The sequence below is a fragment of the Eleutherodactylus coqui genome, chromosome 11, assembly GCF_035609145.1.
Source record: "Eleutherodactylus coqui strain aEleCoq1 chromosome 11, aEleCoq1.hap1, whole genome shotgun sequence".
In the NCBI taxonomy this organism is placed as follows: Eukaryota; Metazoa; Chordata; class Amphibia; order Anura; family Eleutherodactylidae; genus Eleutherodactylus; species Eleutherodactylus coqui.
Window position 1 is genome coordinate 73,062,356 of NC_089847.1, and position 17,951 is coordinate 73,080,306.

A 17,951-nucleotide genomic window follows, 5' to 3' on the forward strand; every position below is an offset into this window, starting at 1 on the left:
GCTGAGAGACATTGCTGGATGGGGCCGAGGACAGCGGAGGTGAGGGTGTGGGTGCAGGCCGGTAGGCACTCGTGCCTGTGTCCTCAGAGGGGGGTTGGATCTCAGTGGCAGGTTGGGGCACAGGGGGAGAGGCAGTGGTGCAAGCCGGAGGCAGTGAAGGGCCTTCGTCCCACCTTGTGGGGTGCTTGGCCATCATATGCCTGCGCATGCTGGTGGTGGTGGCTCCCCAGCTGATCTTGGCGCGACAAAGGTTGCACACCACTGTTCGTCAGTCGTCAGGCGTCTCTGTGAAAAACTGCCACACCTTAGAGCACCCTGGCCTCTGCAGGGTGGCATGGCGCGAGGGGGCGCTTTGGGAAACAGTTGGGGGATTATTCGGTCTGGCCCTGCCTCTACCCCTGGCCATCGCACTGGCTCGGCCTGTACCCACACCCTGACTTGGGCCTCCGCGTCCTCGCCCGCGTCCACGTCCTCTAGGCCTACCCCTACCCCTCAGCATGCTGTATTACCAGTAGTGCAGAAACAGAACGCTGTAATTAAATGTGCCGCTTATTGGCCTGTGGTTGGAGGCTGACTTCGCTTACGGAACGCACAGCAGAGGCAGGAAAGAATCTTGCGCAAGCCTGCTGTAACACTTAGCTGGCTGCGTATGAATTAGGACAACTACCCCCAGCAGAGACCCAGTACACTTGTGAACAGGAATACAGCGGTGATGTAAGAGGCAACACAGAGGCAGGAAAGAATTTTGCGCAAGCCTGCTGTAACACTTAGCTGGCTGCGTATGAATTAGGACAACTACCCCCAGCAGAGACCCAGTACACTTGTGGACAGGAATACAGCGGTGATGTAAGAGGCAACACAGAGGCAGGAAAGAATTTTGCGCAAGCCTGCTGTAACACTTAGCTGGCTGCGTATGAATTAGGGCAACTACCCCCAGCAGAGACCCAGTACACTTGTGGACAGGAATACAGCGGTGATGTAAGAGGCAACACAGAGGCAGGAAAGAATTTTGCGCAAGCCTGCTGTAACACTTAGCTGGCTGCGTATGAATTAGGACAACTACCCCCAGCAGAGACCCAGTACACTTGTGGACAGGAATACAGCGGTGATGTAAGAGGCAACACAGAGGCAGGAAAGAATTTTGCACAAGCCTGCTGTAACACTTAGCTGGCTGCGTATGAATTAGGACAACTACCCCCAGCAGAGACCCAGTACACTGAGGATGGTCACAGGCAGCCCAAATAGATTTTTTTCCCCAAATGTTTTTGGAAAGGCCCACTGCCTATATACACTAAATATGTCTTCTGTCCCTGCCTCCCCACTACTGGCCCTGGACAATGTAAAATTACTGCAGGACGCAATGCTCTGCACGGCCGATATACAAAAAAAAAAAAAAAAAGTGCAACACTGCAAAAAGCAGCCTCCACACTACTGCACACGGTTAGTTGTGGCCCTAAGAAGGACCGTTGGGGTTCTTGAAGCCTAAAATAACTCCTAACGCTCTCCCTATAGCAGCTCCGGCACCAGCAGCACTGTCCCTGATCTCTGTCAGAATGCATCTGTGGCGAGCCGTGGGAGGGGACGATTTATATACTCGGGTGACACCTGATCTCGCCAGCCACTCACTGCAGGGGGGTGGTATAGGGCTTGAACGTCGCAGGGGGAAGTTGTAATGCCTTCCCTGTCTTTCTATTGGCCAGAAAAGCGCGCTAACGTTTCAGAGATGAAAGTGAAAGTAACTCGAACATCGCGTGGTACTCGTCTCGAGTAACGAGCATCTCGAACACGCTAATACTTGAACGAGTATCAAGCTCGGACGAGTACGTTCGCTCATCTCTACTGCCCTTCCTTCAGCTGCTGGGGCTCAGCCACGTCCTCTCTGAATCAGACGCAGGTGTCTGTGATTGGCTGAGCACCTCAGCCAATCACAGGCAGCTCTCGCTAAATGACTGACAGCCGAGAGCTGCCTGTGATTGGCTGAGCGGTGCAGCCAATCAGAAGCAGCTCTCTCAGCAGGCGGGGATTTTAAATCCCCACCTGCTGAAAGAACTGCTTTGAAGAGTTGGGAACAGCACAAAGAGGATGCGGCTGAGCCCCAGCAGCTGAAGTAAGGGGAGTATGATTTTTTTTTAACACCGCATTTCCTTGTTTTTCAGGGAAGGGTTTATATTTAAAGCCCTTCCATGAAAAACTATTACAGGATGCCGTAGCTGTGATGTGTGACAGCTGTGGTAGGGAATTCTTTATTTCCCGCAGGGATGAAGAATTTCTTTGCTGCATCTGTCATAGATGTGGCAGGTGCAGCAGGGAATTCTTTTTTCTCCCGGGATAAAGGAAGCATCTGCTGCATACAGCAGATGTGTTCTTCATCCCCGCAGGGACACTGCAGCGGCGGACAGGTAAGTTTTTTTTTTAAACACTAAAATTCTTGTTTTTCTGGGAAGGGCTTATATATATAGCCCTTCCCTGAAAAACAATTCAGGGGTGCCGGCCGTGGCTCCATTGAAGGCAATGCACAGACCTGCATTCACACGTGTTTGTGCATGTACGTGGGTGCGCACTTATGTACGCACCTATGTATTCACACGCTTGTGTGAAGCCACCCTAAAGCTGTTTCACGCTGCATCGTGCAGTCTCTCATGTGTTGTGCTGATACTTGTCATTTTTGTCAGCGCCATTTTTATTTATTTACTGCAGCAAATGGGCCGATAGCATGTAGTAATAAAGTTCTTTGCATTTAAAAAAGACTAACCCCAAATAACAATTGCATACAGACAACAAAAACAGTATATAAATAGCTCTTATAACTATTATTTGGGATTATGATGGCGTGTTTGAAAGAAGAGGGAAAGATGCCAGAGGTCAAAGAGAGGTTGAAAATAGTGGTGAGATGGGAGATAACCACTCGGGAGAGGGCAGAATGGACAGCAGGTGGAAAAGCCATAGCGTATGTACCTCAAATGACGGGAAGCTGAGTGAGGGTACGGGGTGGATGATCTGGTAGGTACATTTCGGGGAGAGAAGAGCACCTATTCATCCACCACACCTGTCATCCGGTCTTGGAGTATGGGAGAACTGCAGGCCATTGTAAGACAGTGCAGCTGGGGAGGCCGTGTCAGATTGCTGTATCCACGTTTCTGTGAGAGCTAGCAGATTTAGAGATTTAGCAGTACAAGAGTTATGGATGGTGGGGAGTTTATTACATGCTGACTGGCAGTTCCAGAGCGCACATTCAAGCAAAATTTGGACAGGTCAGAATTACTATTGGTTACATTAGTTGGGACAACATTCTCAAAAATAGCAGTACAGACGACAAATGGGATAAGTTTAAAAAGATACTAATCACCTCATGTAAACAGTTCATACCATATAAGACGGTAAAGGGGCAATAAACGAAAAAAGAAGGGTTTAAACTACTAAAACAAGAAGGCAGTGAAGAAACGCTAAAACCATACATTGAAAAAAACAAAATATGCAAAGAAAAGATCAAAATTGCTAAGGAGGAGGCAGAAAGACTTATCGCCAAAGAGAGCAAAAACAACCCTAAACTATTCTTTAATTATATTAACAGTAAAAGGATTTGCACTGAGAGCACTGGCCCTTTAACAAATAATGCAGCAGAAATCATTGAAGATGATGGAGGGAAGGCAAATCTATTAAATAGTTTCTTTTCAAGTGTATTCACGAACAAAAAGGAAATGTCACATGAGATGTAGGGAAATAAAATGAACCCCTCACAAAATATTACATACCTAACACAGGAGGTGTTACCGGAACCGGAAGTGCGGAACTGGTTAAAGAGGATTAAAATCGATAAATCGCCAGGCGCAGATGGAATACACCCAAGGGTTCTAAGGGAACTAAGTGATGTGATAGCTAGGCCACTGTTTCTAATATTTATGGATACTATCAAGACTGGGGTTGTACCACTAGATTGGCGCATTGCAAATGTAGTTCCAGTATACAAAAAGGGGACCAAAAGAGAGCCTGGTAACTACAGGCCGGTAAGTCTCTCTTCAGTAACTGGAAAAATATTCGAGGGGTTTCTGAGAGACACCATCCTAGATTACCTCAAAGAGAACAATGGAATAACTTCTCACCAGCATGGGTTCATGAGGGGTCGATCATGTCAAACCAATCTGATCAGTTTCTACGATGAAGTAGGTTCTAGGCTGGACCTGGGAGAGTCTATTGATTTCATATATCTGGACTTCTCTAAAGTATTTGACACTGTGCTGCATAATAGATTGATATATAAAATGAGACAGCTCGGATTGGGTGAAAACGTGTGTATCTGGGTAAAGAATTGGTTGAGAGATAGAAAGCAGAGGGTGGTAATTAACGGTTCATACTCTGATTGGGCCACTGTCGTTAGCGGGGTGCCACAGGGTTCAGTATTGGCCCCATTCTGTTCAATATATTTAGCATTGCCCTGATAGAGGGGCTGCACAGTAAAATATCAATATTTGCAGATGACACAAAATTATACAAGATAATTAATGAAACAGAGGGCAATGTACGGCCACAAGCGGCCCTAGATAAGCTGGGGGCTTGGGCAAAAAAATGGCAAATGAAGTTCAATGTTGATAAATGTAAGGTTATGCACATTGGCAGGAGAAACGGATGTCACCAATATACACTAAATGGAGTACTGCTAGGGAAAAAGGAGATGGAAAAAGACCTGGGGGTACTAGTGGACTGTAGATTTAACTGGAGTAACCAATGCCAGTCAGCTGCTGCAAAAGCAAATAAAGTCTTGGGGTGCATTAAAAGAGGTATAGGGGCGAAGGTTGAGAACATTATTCTTCCACTATATAAGGCACTTGTTAGGCCCCACGTGGAATACTGCGCTAAGTTCTGGACACCGGTGCTCAGGAAAGATGCTGTAGTGCTTGAGGGGGTTCAAAGAAGGGCAACTAAATTAATACATGGAATGAAGGCACTGAATACCCAGAGAGGCTATCAAAATTGGGATTATTTACCCTGGAAAAAAGATGGCTAAGAGGCTATCAAATAACTATGTATAAATACATTAGGGGACAATACAAGGATCTCTCCCATGATCTGTTTATACCCAGGACTGCAACGGTAACAAGAGGGCATCCTCTATGTCTAGAAGAAAGCAGGTTTCATCGCCAACACAGAAAAGGGTTCTTTACTGTAAAAGCAGTGAGACTGTGGAACTCTCTGCCTGAGGACGTGGTGATGGCAAAATCCATAGAGGAGTTTAAGAAGGGACTAAATGTCTTTCTGGAGTGGAAGGATATTACAGGATGTAAATTTTAGGTGACCCGCGGGTTGTTGAGCCGGGTCTTACAGACAGGTAGGTACTATTAGAGGTTGATCCAGGGATTAGTCTGACTGCCGTTAGGGAGTTGGGAAGGAATTCACTGCACATTTGCCAAAGAGGGCAGCTAAAGCCTCCATGCATAGGGCAGAATGAGTTACAAATATGGCGCTGATGACACACAATTATATTATTCTTCTTGTGACATTACACCCTAGCTACTACAAGATACCAGTGATTAGCTGCCTGCTGTCTCTAATAACACTTCCTCTCTCTATCTGAAACTGAATCCTTTAAAAACAGAACTACTTCTCATTCTGACATCTACTAACTGACTTAAACCTGATATTTGCATTTCAGTGTGTGATGTTACCAGAAGTCCCAGATAGCACACACAATGTCTTGGGTTATATTTGACTCCAGTCTTTCTTCCTATATTCAATAGCTTGCTCGCTCATGCCACTTGCTCGCTCATGCCACCTCAAAAACATCTCCAGAATCCATCCTTTTCTTACTGTGGATACACCAAACAACTCTTATTGTTGCCCTGATGCATTCTTGGCTTGAATACTGCAACTCACTATTGATCAGTTTCCCCTCACTAACTCTCCCCTCTTCCCCCCTATCCTGAATGCAGCAGCCAGGTTTCTCGTTTTGTCCCATCACTACACCCATGCCTCCACCCTGCGCCAGGTACTGCACTGGCTGCCTATCAACTATAGAGTACAATGTAAGCTCATCATTCCATTCCATAAAGCTCTCCACACTGCTGCACTGCCCCATATCATCCTATCTTACCTCTTTCTAGCACCATATATGAGCCCTCTGTTCTGCTAATACCCTTACACTAGGTTCCTCATTAATCTGAACCTCACACACCTGCCTCCAAGATTTTCCGCAAGCTGCACCAGTTCTATAGAATGTGCTAACCTGCTACAGGTGCAGGTCTCTTCGGTTATGTCTCTGTTAGATTAGCATACCTACACCCTGGATTTTTGCCCATTCTTTCAAGCGAAACTTCTAAAACTCCTTCAGCTTAGATGGGTTGTGTTGGTGTGCTGCAGTCTTCAAGTCATGTCACAGATTCTCAATTGGATTGAGGTCTGGGCTTTGACTAGACTATTCCAAGACGTTTCCATATTTCCCCTTAGACCCCTCCAGTGTAGGCTTAGTTAGGGTCGTTGTCCTGCTGGAAGGTAAACCTCTGTCCCAGTGTCTCTGGCAGAGTTATTAAAACTAAATTGTTTCCTCAAAATATTGAGTTTTATTCTCTTCTGACCAGACAACCTTCTTTCATGTGTTTGGAGAGTCACTGACATGCTGTCTGGTGAACTCCAAACATGTTTTCTTATTTTTTTCTTTAGGCCATGCCTTTTTTTCTGCTTGCTCTTCCATAAAGCCGTACTCTGTGCAGTGCTCAGCTTATAGTGGTTCTGTAAACAGATATTTCTATCTCCCCTGTGGATTGTTAGGGTTAATCTTGGTGTCTTTTTTGAGTCTCAGATCTATTTCATACTTGTCCGGTCTGTGAGTATTGGTGGGCGGCCTTCTCTTGTCAGGTTTGTAGTTGTGCTATATTCTTTCCATTGTGTTATAATGGATGTAATTGTGTTCCATGGGATCTTCAAAATTTGGGATATTTCTCTAAAACTCAACCCTGAGGCTGCATCTGCACGGACTACAAAGTCTTGATACAGTCTCGCTACAATGTGAAGCCACGGTTTCCAAAGGTTTCTTTCACATGAGCAATATTTTGTAGTGAGATTTTGTAGCTTGTGCAGATGCAACCTGATCTATACTTCTCTATAACTTTGTCTCTGACTTGTTTGGAGAGCTGTTTGGTCTTCATGTTGCTTGCTTAAGTGTTTCATAGACTCGGCAGTCTTTCAGGACCAGTGCATTTATGCTGACATCATGTGATAGATGATTTGACACTTTGAATGCACACAGGGAGACTGTATTCAATTACTTATGTGACTTATGAAGTTAATTTGTTCGAACAGAACTTATGCAGGGGGCTTCAATTTTTTATTATTTTTTAAAAAAGCTTTTTTTTAAAAAAAATTCCATTATAATAGAGATGAGCGAGCATACTCGGTTAAGGAAATTACTTGAGCAAGCATCAGCATTTTTGAGTAACTGCCTGCTCGTCCGAAAAGATTCGGGGGGCGGCGGGGGTGAGAGGGGGGTTGCGGGGGGGAGAGAGAGATCTCCCTCCGGTTTCCCCCTGCGCCCCCCCCCCCCGAATCTTTTTGGATCACTCTTTTTTCCACACTGTAACTATTTGGGCTATTTTTTCAGGTCTGTTACATATAATCCAACTTAAAATTCATTGTAATACCAGGTTGTAATACAAAAACAAGAAAAATAGTAAGGAGGGTGAATACTTATACAAGTCACTGTTTAAGTATTATTTGCTGTATGCACCTATGTCCTTATGTACAACTGAGGCTAAAAAGAGTGTCCTTTTGGGCACTGTTGGACTTGTATATCTTCAGTCCTTTAGTTAAAAAAAATGTACATCACGGAGTATGCTTTTTTTTTTCTTAGAATGGGAGCCTATGGGCAATCTATGTCACCGTATGCCTATATCCTCCTGACATATATCTCAGATGCTGTGCAGCTAAGGACATTAAATTCTTCTCCATTCCATTAATAACCTTAGAACCACTAGTGAATAAGTCTTCCATATGAAACCTTGCTGATTAATCATCAGAAAAGAAACTAAAGTTTCTTTCTAAAATGAAAATTGGCAGCTGTAATATCATCTAAGTAACTTTCAAACTAGTAACATCACAGTGATAAATGGAAAGGCTGCATGGTCAAATATGAAATTTTCAGCAATTTGGTTTAATACTATGAGACTAATGTTGTCATATGAATCTCCTAGGCATCAAGAAGGATCCAAGCAAGCAGTGGATACCCAGGACAGTGATGATTGGAGGAAAGGTGCGTGCACTCAGGTTGTAGTATGACCATACCATGAACATCCACTACCCAGCTCCGCAGGCCACAATACCCCAGTAGTGGGAAAACAGTCTCACATCCTGACGGTGGAATGTAACATGCAGTCATATAGACCTATAGAAAATGGACAGTGTCTTTCATATTCCTCACTCATACAATCATATTTGGGATCTGTATCACATGAATTTTGAATATGATGTCCATTAATGATTTCTATGCACACTGCTGTATGAAAACACTGCAGTATGATTTGGTCAGTGATAATGAAACCACACACGGAACTATACAGGTTGCAGTACAGTGCGCAATATGGTTTAGACTATAACCACCAATCAGGTTAGTGTACCACAATGACATTTTGCTCAGCCAGTGCTGATATTTGCAAGTTCTTTTGCTTAGGAGCCAAGATTTTCACTTGGGGAAACAGCTTTCTTTGTTCCATATTTTAGGGACTGTCAGGAACTCTAAAGAAAAAGTTTCATCAGTCCGCACCCCTACCGGGGCAGTACTGCTGTGTTTTTACTTAGTGCTGACTGTCAGGGCTTTACGTACAGACGACTGTTCCCCTGGCCTTACATGATTGGTTTAGCCCTCTCCAGATTTATGCTACTACATAAAACTAACAGCCGTACTGGACATACTTGATTATGAAATTAGCCTTTACATACAAAGTGCATTGTTATATAATCTGATAATTATATCATTTTACTGGAGCGCTACAGTCTACATGAAAGCAATTAGGTTGCATTTCATTACTGTGTGGTCACAGGAATCTTCTTGGATTTCCGATATTCCAGGGCTGGGTAATACATTATGTACGCTATATATTGATATATAATTGCACAGCTAAGATGTTTTATGTCTTCTACATACCAGTGCTGCAATAAAGAGTGTGTCATTTGTTATTAATTGACTTAATATTTAGGAACACAAGGGGTAAAGATATTGAAATACGATAATGCAAAGAGCAACACAATTCCAGATGTGTAGATTTATAATCTCTATCCATCTCTCTGTTTACACTCTCACTTTCATGCAGTACATCTCCCTCCATCCATCATTGTCTTATTTATTCTCTCTCCCTCCTCTTTTACATTCTCAGTTTTCCTTCTTCTTTCTTGTATCATTGGTCTCTCTGTCATTCATTGATAGGCTGCTCCTGGGTATCATGTGGCCAAGATGATCATCAAATTGATCACTTCTGTTGGAGATGTTATCAACAATGACCCTGTGGTTGGAGACAGGCTCAAACTCATATTCTTGGAGAACTATCGTGTTTCCCTTGCAGAGAAAGGTGTGTTTGAGATTAGCGAAGACCACACTTAGCATTGCAGTGCTATATCAGTCCTTCTATACAATCATTTAATAGATGCTGGTTGCTGTGATTGGGTGTGCTAAATCTAAAGGTTCCCAGCAGGCCATCAGTGATCAGATTACAAACATGTCCTATGGGATATCTGTGGCAAAAGTGATCAAAATGCTTAATAACCGCCTCCTACTTTTGAAAAATTGATAGTAGCAAGTGTTGTGGGAATTCAGATACAGGGGTTAAGATTCTTGATGAGTAACTTTTTGGAATATTTGTCTGCTCCTTACCAGTGGTTCCTGCTGCTGACCTTTCTGAGCAGATCTCTACAGCTGGCACTGAGGCATCTGGCACAGGAAACATGAAGTTTATGCTAAACGGGGCTCTCACTATTGGCACCATGGATGGAGCAAATGTGGAGATGGCTGAAGAAGCTGGAGAAAATAATCTCTTTATCTTTGGCATGAGGGTACCTGATGTGGAACGTATGGACCGTGAAGGGTAAGAGATAAACCCATTTTAGTCATAACATGTAGTAGTTTCTTTGTGCACCTACAATTAAACATTCGTAAAGGATATATATACACGCACGCACGCACGCTCACACACACACACGGTGTCCTGAAAACATTTACTCACACTTCAACATAAAACAATATCTACATAAAACCTTAATTACTAGTTTTATACAGGCATCGAAGGATAGCTGTAAGTCATGGTCAATGGTGTTTGAAAGTCAAGTGGGCCTCCGCAATTTTATATAACTATCCTGACAGACAGAAACAAGATAAGACTACATATATTCAGGTTGGATTGTTAAAAATGGTATATATAACCACTATTGAAGGGTATATAAATATTCTGGGGAATATATATATATAGTGCAGTAGTTATGGTGGAAATGCACCAGACACTGATTGTAAAGAGAGCACGAGGCTCTACTTATGGATAGAGTTTTGATACCTAAGTGGGCCCGGTGCACAGGGATTAAACTGCCCCCCTTGCCCCTCCACTGCTGCGCCTACTAAATCCCTAAACTTTTTTCTGGCCAAAAATACATAAACATTCATACTTTCCTACCACAGGCCGGGCAGGCTGCAGGCTTCTCTGTGATCTCTGCTCACCTCCGAGTCCAGCAGTCACATGACTGTCTAAGCATGTGACTGCTGCAGCAAATCACCGGCTTCAACAGGTGCTGAGAGCGATGATTGGCCACAGCATTCACGTGCTGTGACAGGCACAGGACAATTGGACCTGGAAATGAGAGACCAGAGCAGCAGAGAGAGGCAATAGCTGAGTATAGTTTATTGTTATTTTTTAATCTTCTTAACACTTTTCAACTGTACTTGCGTCCTGAGGATGTGGATACAGTGGAAATTGGTGTCACTGCCGAGGGGCCTAGTGCTACCAAGGAACCCGATGCAGATACCCTATGGTTAAAGCAGCCCTGGCCCAAGTAGGTTCTGCATGAGGAGGAGCAGATATATAGTATAAGACTTCATGCACATGGCAGACCACAGAGTCTGTAAAAAAATTCAGAATCCCTGCACTCCTTACTATGAGCTTTGGGAACTTCAATGTGCTATCCTATGGTGCTTCCAAGCAGTGCTGCATTCTGGAAATGTTCTCCCCCAGAAGTAATGCTTTTTGAAGCCTCTGTATGAAATTATAAGGCATTCAGAGGTTTACTAGGGCACCATAGACATTTGTGGGCATTGTATTGCCTTTCCATGCAACCCAGAGGTTGCAATCTCAAATCATTCAAATCGATACTATAGTCACACTGCAAACAACAAATTCATAGATGGCTTTTTTGGTCACATGTAGTGGTTGGTTTTCCAATTTTTCCACCAATGTGGAAGAATGTGCAAAGCAAGGGCAATGGGGACATGGAAGCCTACCCAGCCTTGGCCAGGCCTTCGTATCATCAAATTAATCAATTTGTTGGATGCAACACCTATGCAGAACTTGTGACATCACAGTATGCCAATACAGTTCTGTACATGTGCCATTTGCAAATACATAGTGAACAGTATAATATATCAATACTGTCAAGACAATATCCAGATGTTAAGCATATAGTAATAGGACAGTCTTTTGTCATATGTTCCAATTATAGAAACCTGTTGGTACATCACAGCTCATACAGGGAGGCCCCGGTTTATAAATGCACTTGCGGCAGTTTTCTGCCATAAAAAAAGTTCCAAATTTTGCAAGGAAGGAAAAATAACGCCATATTTGACTCTTTTGCAAAAAATGGGCTTGGATTACAGTAGAGTGAACTCACGCATACTGGCATACTCATATATCTGATATCTGCAGCAAAGATGGCACCTCTTAAAAAAATTGTGCCTCTTACTCCAATGCAATTTATATCAAGACGGGCAACACTTAGGGCCTATATGTGAAGAGAGCCGCAGTGGTTGAGCTGAAATCTCCACCAAGGACTGCTGTGTATTCTTTTGGGGCATCCTGAATTCTACCAGTTGGATTCTTTAATAGGTACATAATGTTTGAATGTATTGATGATCACATAAATGCTTCATATAACAGTAATGTGTGATTTCTGCACAGCTACAATGCTCGATCGTATTACGAGAGGCTCCCTGAGCTCAGGCAGGTGATTGATCAGCTTAATTCAGGATATTTCTCCCCAAAACAACCTGACCTCTTCAAGGACATTGTCAACATGTTGATGAATCATGACAGGTAACAATTTCTCTTTCTTTCGCTCTGTGTCTTCCCTCACACTTTGTATTTTCCCCTCGTCTTTCCTGCTCATCATATTTTATTCCCTTTCCCTCCACTTGTTCCACCTTTATCCTATCTCACTGCTCACATATATTGTGTTCTTCTCTTCAGGTTCAAAGTGTTTGCAGATTATGAAGATTATATCAGATGTCAAGAATCTGTCAGCGCTCTTTACAAGGTGAACTGTCATAGTCCAGACTGTCACAGTGACACACATTGCAGAGATAACAGCGGCAGGATGACACATAGATGGAGAGGCTTCCATGCGCGCTCCACAGGATCAACGGGCAATAACATCCCGGATCTGTTAAAGGAGCACTACACTAAAGCTTACACTAGGGAGAGGTTGTCCTAGGAGCCTCTAATGTCATTCGTACATATATATGTAATGACTTTGGACACGATGAAAGATATTGGAGATAAAGTAGTAAACCTGAGGGCAGACATTGCTATGCTCTCACTAAACTTGATAATTGGAAGGGTAACATTTCTCTTTAAGGAGAGCACCTTATAAGTCTTCTCACACCTTCTATGCTCTCCTTCAGGAGAAACGATACCCTTCCTGACCCACATCTATTGGTCTCTCGCTAGCCAAGCCAGAAACTTACTGCAAACTGATTAGGGGGCAAACACCCCGAAACTGCTGTCTGTGTATGGATTCTGCCTTCGTTTTTAATTCCCAATCATTGTTATAAAGACTTGTATAAAGGGTCAAACATTGACTTGCAGGAATGCTGCCTTCCAATAGGTGGCGCTGCAGAGGTATTGTTCCATCTCCCTTATTTGCATAATCTTGTTGAAGAACATTACAGCTAGCTTATCCCCTGCCTGAAATGGCTTCCTACAAGGATTTAATAGGTTGTATTCAACTAAACAGCCAATGGAGATATCATGGACTTTTGATTCATTAGCCCAAGTGTAACCTGCTTCATCCTCAGTAAGGGTGGTTTCCCACAGATGGGAAAATCGCACGATTTTCTCCTGCTGCGATAGTAAAAAAAGAAGACTATAAAACCAGTGATTTCCAATGTTTTCCTTCCCACCTGCGATGTTTTCACTGCTGTGATGTTGAGAGGATAAAAAAATCGCAGCATGCTTTATCTTTCTGTGATGTGCGATTTTATTTATCTCACATGTACTCCCATGGAGGCTTCTTTTTATTGCATCGCAACTCTGCAAACTTGCGTTTCGATGCAATGCAATTTTAACACTACTAAGTCCCATTGACTTTTGTGATAAAAAAAATGCATAATTTCATCACAATGCGATGTGAGATTATTGTCCACAAAAAGCATAGCTGACACTCACAAATGCAATGACAAAATTGAGATTGCCCGTGTGGAATTAGCCTAAATGACAGTATGATGCTTTGTTTACCCTTTGATACGAGCGCTGTTATGACGCTGAGCAGGGGCATCAAAAAAGCGCTTTTAAAAGAACCCATGGTTTCCTATGGGTTCTTTCAGATGAGCGTTTTTTTGATGCACTGAGAAAATCGTGCATCAAAAGATTTCTCGCCGTCAAAAGATAGGACATGTTCTATCTTTTGACGGCAGAGCGCCGCCAGCTCCCATAGACTCCTATGGGAGCCGGACGGCTGGCAAAGGGAGGGGCAGCGGAACACTTGCTAATAGCAGCTGTGATGTGCTCCCAGCTGCTACTAGTTCACCTAATTTTAACGCTCAGACAGCCACGCTGTTTTAGTGTGGCTATCTGAGCATTAAAACAGCGCTTGTGTGAAAGAGCCCTTACTAAATGGTCTCAGCACAGACAAATCTTACAGACATGCTACAGGTAAAGGCTCGTTCATATCAGCCTTTCATGCCATCACAACTTTCGTTGTTCTGCTCCTTTAAGGAGATCAAAGAAATTAATGGCAGTGCAAGATCTGGCAACGCTCATGAGAACAAACCCATTGAAATTAATGCGTTCGATTTGTCACGTTTTGCAGGCGTACAAAAACATGTGCAAACACGTTCGTTTGTGTAAGCCCTAAGGGGCGTGTTCATTTTTTGTGTGACTCAGAGCAACATATTAGCAAGTCTTTTTGGCGTGCATATCATCCTATTTTACTGTAGTTTTTGCGGAGGTCGTGTTCATTTGCATGCGGCAGATGAACACACCCCGATGTAAATGGCTTTTTCTCACAGAATTGAGAGCATGTTCTAGTGTTTTTGCACATGCAATATGTGTGCAAAATGGGATAATGGGAACAAATCCAGTAGAAATCAATGGTTCTATTTTATGTGTATTGCGTGCGCAAATTTTGTGCACACAAATACGCCCATGTAAGGCAGACTTAAGGAGCGGAGCGATAATCGTTCAAAGATTGCTCAAACGACAGTTTGAGTGACAACTTTAAGCGATCATTTTGCATAAACTATTAAGTAGCTACTCAGCTACTTAATAGCTTATTAGCATGCACATGAAGCCTTTAGCTGATTGCAGTTAATAGCTCGAGGGCTCTTATCTGCATTCAGCTCCTTTGTTCTCTCTCGGGAAACAATGCTATTAGTACTACCCAAGGAGAACTCAGCGTGCGGTCCTGATAAGACTGCAGGATAATTTTTAGGTTGGCCTGAATTTAACGATCAACTAGCAGTGAACAAAAAGTGCACAATGGCCGCGCGTTTAGACGCAACGATTATCACTCAAATGATCGCTTTTGAGTGATTTTTTAACGATGATCGCTTTGTGTAAATGGGCCTTTAAGCGCAATATTTCCATAATACGTGCCTAAAGACATTGCTACGGATTTCCTATGCTTTTGTTTTGACTAGCAACATTCTTGTGCATAAGGGTGCCTACCCACTTGCGATTTTTTTTCCTGTGATGTTTTGCGTTTTTTCTCAAGAGCAATTAGTATAGAATGTGTTCTTGTCCATCTGGGTTTTTTTTTCCGTTTCGTGGGGTTTTTTCACATAGGAACTGTCAGTTGCATATGTCTCCTTATTTTTCTCTTAATGCACCCATGATTGTCAATGGAGGGCTGCAAAAAACACACAAAAAATGCCGCAAAAAACGCGCAAAAAACGCGCAAAAATCGGCAACGCAAGTGGGTAGGCGCCCTTAATCCTACAGACAAAGATAGGACTTGACCTATCTTTCTCACACGTAGTTTTTCTACATGGAAGAAAAGATAGAGCAGGACCTTCCAGTTTTTTTCTTTCAAACTCGTGTGCAATATCGTGGAGTTTGAATAGTCCAAAAGAAAGAAAGAAATCACTGGTTCATTCGTTAATATGCTTTGCAGCTGCGGGCGTATTTGCGCATGCGCTCATCTGTTTTGGCCTTTGGGCTAATTTCATAGAAACGTATTGGAGGAGCCATTTCTGCACATGAAAAAGTCCAGTGTGAATGGAGTCTAAGACTTCCTGCACCGTATTATGGATCCATGTGGTATAGATCTGTGATACACCACCCATATTCTAGAATGGAGCCATAATGTTCTTCAGGCAGACAAAAGATTTTCTTCTCACAAATTCTGTGAGAATTTGCAAGGAAAAATCATGGCATGTCCCATCGCTTTTCCAGGGTTCCTCTATATACGATAGTACAAGACCCTTGCAGTATATTTCGTACGACAAAGACTTCTTTACTGAATCCCAAAGTCTAGGAGATACATTCCATGCTGCTTCATTTTTGCAGCTTAGGCTTTGCTTGTAGTACTTTTGAAGGAACAGCTTACAAATGTATTCCATAGTTATAATGTAAGGGTGGACTTATTTTTTTACTAACCAGAGGTGGTATTAATCCAGAGGTTGTGTGCTTCATGTTTTACATCTTTGGCCTTAAAGGGAACCTATCATCACATTTGAGCCCCATAAATGATGTTATGGGGCTCAAAGGGGAGGATCCAGGGATCTGTGTTTCATACTCATGGGGTGCCCCGTTCCTGCGGTGTCCCCACGAAGTTGGTGCGCAAGCACAGCGTGACTCTTTTCCACTTGCTGTGTGCATGCTCTCATTCATTTTTATGGCAGAGCGCATGCACAGAGCTGTCTAAAAAGAGTCACTCCATGTGTGCACACCAATTTTATAGGGACACCGCAGGAACAGAGCGCCTGTGAGTATGGAACACAGATCCCCAGGCTTCCCATTCCCTCACGTTTGAGCCACATAATGTATTTTATGGGGATTAAAAATAACAACAGGTCCCCTTTAGCCTCTGATAATTACTTTATATTCCAGCTTGTGCTTACTTCTTTTTCTGTTTTATGCAGAATACCAAAGAATGGACTCGCAAGGTGATTTACAACATTGCTGGATCCGGAAAGTTCTCCAGTGACCGCACAATTGCTCAGTATGCCCGGGAAATATGGGGTGTTGAGCCTAGCACCTTAAAAATTCCTCCCCCTGATGTTCCACGTGAATAACTTCCTACAGCTTTGTTACTGGCTGCCCTACAAAGTTATACCTTACTACTCAAATGAATCTCTTCCCATCCCAAACTGTAGAAAGTGCAAATAAACTCTGGCTGTTTTTGTTAGAAGTCAAAGACAATTCCATCACCACACAAGAAACGTTCCTAATCATTGTTAGATTGAATTGGATTGAACCTACTTGCTGTTTAAATTTTACCCAAATTTCTGGTATTTAGAAATTAAATTAAATTTACAGATTTTCCATTTAAATATTCTAAAATGAATACATGATTCCAAGCTAGGATACTTATTATTTGATACGGGCTTGGTAAAGGAAGCCATATAGACCTGACCTATCACCTACAACTTCTCCAAGAACTTTGGCATCCTTTGCTGTATGGCATCAGTGTAGGATGAGCTAATGACATACATTGAATTTTTGGATAGCAGATTGAAATGTCTTGGGTCTTATTTAATAAAGTTGTAGTATAATCCATCCTTGTGTCTGTAATGCATCTATCATGGTCGCATTATCCTTCTCCACTCTCTTCCTCCCTTATCATTCTTGCACAGGCCTGCCCTCCTATTTCCTTTGGGACCAAAGTGTATATCCGACTCTGGCTCTTTTTGTTCTATTCTAGTTAATCTAAAAAACATCATTTAACCATTTTCCTCCGAGCCTCAAATACCATAACTAACTTCCATAATGTTGTTTCTACATAAATATCAATACCGTTTGCTGTCCATCAGGCAGGAGTGAAGATACTACATTTTTGTAACATATTTTTCATGTTTCTATACTACAACTACTTTACTGCAACAACTCTGCACTTGACCTGTATTCTGCATCTCTCTGTCTGGTTCCATACTCCGTTTATTTAACCCATCTCTAACCAAAAGCCCGGGGCCTCATAAAGAGACAAAGTAAAAGATCAGAGAAACAGATTCCAGCTCTGACCTTTCCCATGAGCTATTAATATAGTCACTTCCCACACAGTGAAGGAGGGAGAAGTCATAGTGTTTCCTCCCCCTTGTTGATGCCCCTTCAAACTGTGGTAATTGCCTCCTGGGTGGTATGTACCAATTCATGCATAAGTCACGTCATAGAACAGAACGATACATTAAAAACTAAAAATCTGCAGAGAGAAGAGAACTAAAATAGAATTCAGGATTAGAAGAAATGCATTAAAATTGGATAAGATAACAAGAAACAGAAAATGGATAGGACAAAACTATGTAGGAGTGTGTGTGTATACTAATTATAATAACTATAGAA

General features: G+C 42.7%; 1 protein-coding gene across 1 annotated transcript in view; it reads left to right on the forward strand.

Annotated features, from left to right (window-relative positions):
- The window catches only part of PYGM (glycogen phosphorylase, muscle associated), a 106,545-nt gene extending 89,374 nt beyond the window's left edge, over positions 1-17,171 (forward strand). Inside the window, exons 15-20 of the mRNA XM_066582599.1 lie at positions 8,178-8,236; positions 9,407-9,548; positions 9,854-10,061; positions 12,135-12,269; positions 12,423-12,489; positions 16,535-17,171. Coding sequence (XP_066438696.1) covers positions 8,178-8,236; positions 9,407-9,548; positions 9,854-10,061; positions 12,135-12,269; positions 12,423-12,489; positions 16,535-16,687 — 764 coding nt within the window. The 3' untranslated portion in view covers positions 16,688-17,171. The remainder of the gene's footprint in view (positions 1-8,177; positions 8,237-9,406; positions 9,549-9,853; positions 10,062-12,134; positions 12,270-12,422; positions 12,490-16,534) is intronic.
- The last annotated feature ends 780 nt before the right edge of the window (positions 17,172-17,951 follow it).